At 59.4% G+C, this 5,123-nt stretch overlaps 1 protein-coding gene across 6 annotated transcripts in view; it reads right to left on the bottom strand.

Moving 5' to 3' along the window:
* The window catches only part of RFX2 (regulatory factor X2), a 98,854-nt gene that overhangs the window by 8,071 nt on the left and 85,660 nt on the right, over window positions 1-5,123 (bottom strand). For 3 of the 6 annotated variants that reach the window (XM_024745727.1, XM_024745730.1, XM_024745732.1), the window contains 7 exons: window positions 4,725-4,840; window positions 3,765-3,883; window positions 3,332-3,444; window positions 2,855-3,009; window positions 1,554-1,651; window positions 1,359-1,415; window positions 504-653 (listed from right to left, as the gene is read on the bottom strand). In XM_024745727.1, the coding sequence (XP_024601495.1) occupies window positions 504-653; window positions 1,359-1,415; window positions 1,554-1,651; window positions 2,855-3,009; window positions 3,332-3,444; window positions 3,765-3,883; window positions 4,725-4,840 (808 nt within the window). The remainder of the gene's footprint in view (window positions 1-503; window positions 654-1,358; window positions 1,416-1,553; window positions 1,652-2,854; window positions 3,010-3,331; window positions 3,445-3,764; window positions 3,884-4,724; window positions 4,841-5,123) is intronic. The other 3 variants (XM_024745728.1, XM_024745729.1, XM_024745731.1) reach the window with 1 other exon arrangement.

Below are 5,123 nucleotides of genomic sequence, written 5' to 3'. Positions count from 1 at the left end.
GGGAAGAGTATATTTTTTTTTTTTTTTTTTTTTTTGCTTGCGGTACGCGGGCCTCTCACTGCTGTGGCCTCTCCCGTTGCGGAGCACAGGCTCCGGACGCGCAGGCTCAGCGGCCATGGCTCACGGGCCCAGCCGCTCCGCGGCATGTGGGATCTTCCCGGACCGGGGCACGAACCCACGTCCCCCGCATCGGCAGGCGGACTCTCAACCACTGCGCCACCAGGGAAGCCCCAGAAGGCAAATTTTAATGAAAATGGGCCAAGGCGTCATCCCAGAGCCTGGAGGCCAGGGGGATGATCACGCAGTGGAGCCCGGGTGTCCCCGAGGACTGTGGGTGCCTCAACCCCGACCCTTTTCATGCAACAGAAGCATGGGCCGGGCCCGGGTGCGGGGCCGGTCTTGCGGTAGGCTGCGTTTGGTGGGTCTGCGCATTTTTCTAGCGGGCGGAAGCCGGGTCCACGCGCCCCGGTCCCAGGCCGCGGGGAGGCGCGCAGGACAGTCACCTGCACGTTGGCGAAGTCCACGCGGTTGAGGTCGCTCAGCATCTGGCTGATCTGCGCCGTGTTCTGCAGCACTGCCCGGGCCGCCTGCGCCAGGTGGTTGAGCGACGTGTAGCGCCGCAGGGTCTGTGCGAAGGCGCCGACCACGCCGACCTGGGGCCCGGGAAGGTGTGAGGCTAAGCCTGTCTGTCTCTCTCTTCTCAGGGGCGTGGCGGCGGAGGGACCAGGAGAGAGCTGTTCTGGCAGGGGAGAGGGACCCGTCCTCCGGACAGTCTCAGAGACCCCCAAATTGAGAATCAGTGAGGGACACGGGCGTCACCAACGCACGGAGTGGCATCTACAGCGGACGCCACGGCACAGGTGAGTTAGAATTCAGCACAGCGTGGCCAGGCCCTGGCTTCTAGGATTCCTCTGGCTCTCTGGGAGGGACAGTAAAAATACCGATTCCCAGGCACCACTGGATCAGACGTTGCGAGGTGTGGCCTGGAAATCCGCACTTTTGAACAGCTACCCAGGCGATTCCTGCTTGTGGGGAGCAGGCAGGCGGGATGCCCAGATCTGGCCCCGCCTGTCTGAGGCCGTAAGAACGCTCTCGGGAAGGGAATGGGATCGCCTCTTTTCCACAGGTAGGCCTGATGGCCATGTTTTACATGCTGACCTGTGGCTGAGACGCTAGCAGTAAGGGTGACCACAAAGAGGTTAAATCCCCCTCCTATGACGAGCAGAGCAACACTCGATCTGCTCTGAATCCACCCAAAAGTATCACAGCAAAGACATCTTCTGTCAGGCACTCCCAGTCAGCACCTGTCCTCCACCAGCAGCAGCCCAGCCCTGGGCCTTCCTGGAAGGACCACTTACCCTCAGGACACACAGCAGCAGCCCCCTTTCTCTGGGGCCCAGCGGTCCTCCAGTTCCCTGGGGGCAGAGGAACAGGAGCCCCCTCCCTTCACAGCACAGCGGGGCCCGAGGGGGCCCCAGGCTGTAGCCTCTGCCCTCCCCCCCCACCACCCCGCAGCGTGGTCTGGAGGCCCAGACCCCAACCCCGACCGTTACCTTGGTCTGGATGACCTGCTGTGGGAAGTCACTCATGGCGTTCGTCAACCAGCCTTCCAAGCTCTTGGCAAAATTGCGGATGGCCTGGGTCAGGGTACCTGGGGGACACAAGTATTAACGGTGAGAAAGGCAGTCTTGCCTGTCAGAATCAGCTCACGTGTAAGAGGTGCACATGCCGTGGAAATGACCACCCACCGAGAACAAGCAACACAGAGGAGAAGAGATGGATGGTGAGAATTTAGGGCACTTAGTGACGGAGATGCTGAGTAGGAACTGGGGCCAGCGCCGTTGATCTCTGCTCATCTACCTGTCTATGCTGGCAGTTCTCACCTGGGGTGATCCTGACCCCGGGGGACACTGGGCCATGTTTGGGGACATCATGGTTGTCACACTGGGGCGGCTTCTGGCATAGAGGGGATGGGGCCACAGTGCCCAGGATCGCCCCCCGGGGACGGACCCACCCCGATGTCACTGGGCTGAGTGGAGGGGGGAGACCCTGATATACACACGTGCATGTAAACATATTCTACCAACTTCCAAATTTATTTTCAGATGGCTTGCAATAAGAAATACATTTTTTTGAAAAAAGAAAACCACCCCTAGTGTTATAAAAGGAAATATACCCCAATCTCAAACCTTAATACACAGAGACTCTAAAAGCACACTACACTGAACAGTTTCCAGGCTGGCAAGGCCAAAGGAGAACTGCAACGGTTTTGCTGTTTCCCATTTTCTGGCAAAAAAAAGCAGCAGACCAGGTCATCAAAAAGATGGAGGTTCCCCAGCGCTAACAGGCATGGATGTTAACAGGCAGCCGTTGGGGAAGAGCGAGGCTCAGCGCCCGGCCTCCTCGCCCTCACGAGGTCGGGACTCGCGTCCTGGGGGCCCGAGGGACAGCCCCTATGTAGGGGGCCTGCAGGCGGGCGCCCCCTGGTGGCGGGTGTTGTCACCACCTCCGGAGGCCACAAGGGCGGGTGGCGGCAGAGGCCCTGGGGGGGTCCCCACGGCCCGCATCAGCCCCAGACGGGTGTAGCCATCAAGGGCCACCATCTCCTTTTCTCTCCCTTCCTCAGTCAAGGCCGCTGGAATCTGGAGAAGGTCTGAAGAATCCACCCCTTCATGCTGCAGACTCACAGTGCTGGGAGGAAGCCGAGCTCAGCGTCAGATCAGCTGGGGGGGAAGCGGGTTAGAACCCGACTCAGCCCCCGCCCCCCGAGGCTGTCCCGCGACCTCGGTTGGCCTCCACTCTGGGAGTCTCCTCTGGGGAGGTCGCGGGCAGGGGTGTGGGGAGGGGCGCTTACTGGGCACGGGCCGCAGCACGTCTGGGATGAGGATCTCCACCAGCGCCTGGTACAGGATGTGGTCGCAGGTCCTCATCCACCTGAGCACGGGGTCGCACTTGCACAAAGATACCAGCTTGTCCTTGGGGAGGACGGCGCCCTCCGGCTCCTCGTCGCTGTGGGGGACGGGGTCACGGGGGACACAGGTGAGCCGTCAGCCCGGGGCCTGCTCTCGCAGGATAAGCCGAGTGAGGCTGCAGGACCACCTGGGGCAGGCAAGCTCCCTGCCCCGTGGTCACCCCTGAGATCCACGCCGAACAAAGGGAAATGCCATACGAGTCGCACACCAAGTCAGAGGAAAGACCACACGTGCGTGAGGGGGTCTGAGTGCTGATTCTTGAAAAGCTGGTGCATTTGTGGGTGTCAGCAGGAGACGGTCTGCAGGGCAAACCCAGGCCCCGTGAAACTGAGGCCTGTCTGGGGGCTGACGGGCAGTACCTGGTAGGTAGAGAGGCAGGGCCGTCGCTGGAGGAGGCTTTAGAATTCCAGAAGGAAAGCCACAGCTTCTCAACGTAGTGGAACTGGAGGTTCATCACGACATCTAAAGTGGCCTAGGAATAAACACGGCTGGATAAACACTCCGCTGTACTCACACCATGTGACTGCCAAGCAGTCACATATGCCAAGCAAGCGGCCGGGATACGGGCTGCGGCGGGGTCTTTCCAAACCCAGACAGACCACGAGAGGGGATGGGAGTGAACGAAGGAAGATTCCATCCACCCCTTGGCCAGAGGGAGGGGGGGGCCAGTCCTGTCTGCTCCTTGTCACCGGCGGGGACACCCAGTGATGCTCTGGCACTGGCCTCGCGCAGCTGACCGAGGCGCCCACCGGAGCCCCCAGGGCCTGGGCTCGGGGTTCAGGGGGCAGTCACCTCGCAGTGCCGCCGGTAGGCCAGCTGAAGGGCCTTGATGTCGTGCAGCGTGATATTCTCCTGCAGCAGGACACTGCCCAGGTCGGGCGCCGGGAACTCCGGGAAGACGTGGGACACATCTGTGGCGGGGTGGGGGGTGGAACGCGGGGGCAGGTCAGCAGGGCTGGGGACACCGGCCGTACGTGTTGGTGACCCCATGCCAGCCCTGGCTCCTCTCACACCACACAACCCTTAAGCTTTGGTTTTCCCAGGTGCAGGGAGGGGACAACATCGTCAGCTCCCGGTGACGCACAAAGCACAGGGCCTTGGCCTAGCACACATCGTGCACTCCATCCCCCCAGCGTTGGGGGCGCCCAGGTGGGTGACAGCGTCTCCAGAAGACCCAACAGGGGAGGGTTCAGTCGGGGCTCAAAGATACACTAAAGTACACGGAGGCCACCCACGTCTTTAGCGTATCCCGTCACTCCGGGGCAGGGACGGTGCCAGCTGGGGAGGGACTCTCCCAGGGAGGGGCCCGGCTCAGCTGAAAGTACATCCAGTCTTCTTTCCGACGGGCATTTCATTTTACTTATTTTCTTTCAGTTTAGTACATTTTATATTTTAATTTTTGGGCCGAGCCACGCGGCTTGTGGGACCTTAGTTCCCCGATCAGGGATCAAACCCGTACCTCCTGCCGTGGAAGCACAGAGTCCTTATTTACTTATTTTTATGATGGTCACTTTAATCCATTATTTTTGGATTAATATCCATTAATTTGGGAGGAACATGCTGATTATTCTAAAGTCTCAGGGATTCCACAGAGGGTTTATCTAGAACTTTCTATGTAATTGAAAAGGTGATATACAAGAAAACTGTCTAAAGTATCCCTGTAGATGCTGCTGGTGCCGAAACCCAGCCCCAGCGGTGTCGAGTGGCCCCAGAGCCTTGCCAGCAGGCCCTGTGCCGGGGTGGGGGGCTCACCGATGTACTGCTGGTGGTGTTGGCTCTGGGCAGCCATGGCCTGCTCAGGTGTGCTGTGCAGGCTGCCGTGCGAGCCGCTCTCCCCAAGGCTGTCCGTCTTCTGGGCTGGCCGGTACCTGGGCAGGGAACACGTGTGCCACTGTGAGGCCCTAACAGCACTGCCCAGAAGGGGCCCAAGGAGTGGAGGACGGAGCAGGATTTGGTTTGGGGTGTGTGTGTAATTTTCTAAAACTAGTGGTCAAATAGAAAACACAAAATTTACCATTAAAATGGTACTTTTAAGGGCACAGCTCAGTGGCATTAAATACATTCACATTGTCGGGCAACCATCCCCACCATCATCTCCAGAACTTTCTCATCTTCCCAAACTGAAACTCTGTCCCCATGAAACACTGACTC

This window comes from Neophocaena asiaeorientalis, unplaced genomic scaffold (genome assembly GCF_003031525.2).
Source record: "Neophocaena asiaeorientalis asiaeorientalis breed wild unplaced genomic scaffold, Neophocaena_asiaeorientalis_V1.1 scaffold357, whole genome shotgun sequence".
Lineage (NCBI taxonomy): Eukaryota > Metazoa > Chordata > Mammalia > Artiodactyla > Phocoenidae > Neophocaena > Neophocaena asiaeorientalis.
This window is presented reverse-complemented; position numbering and strand designations above follow the sequence as displayed.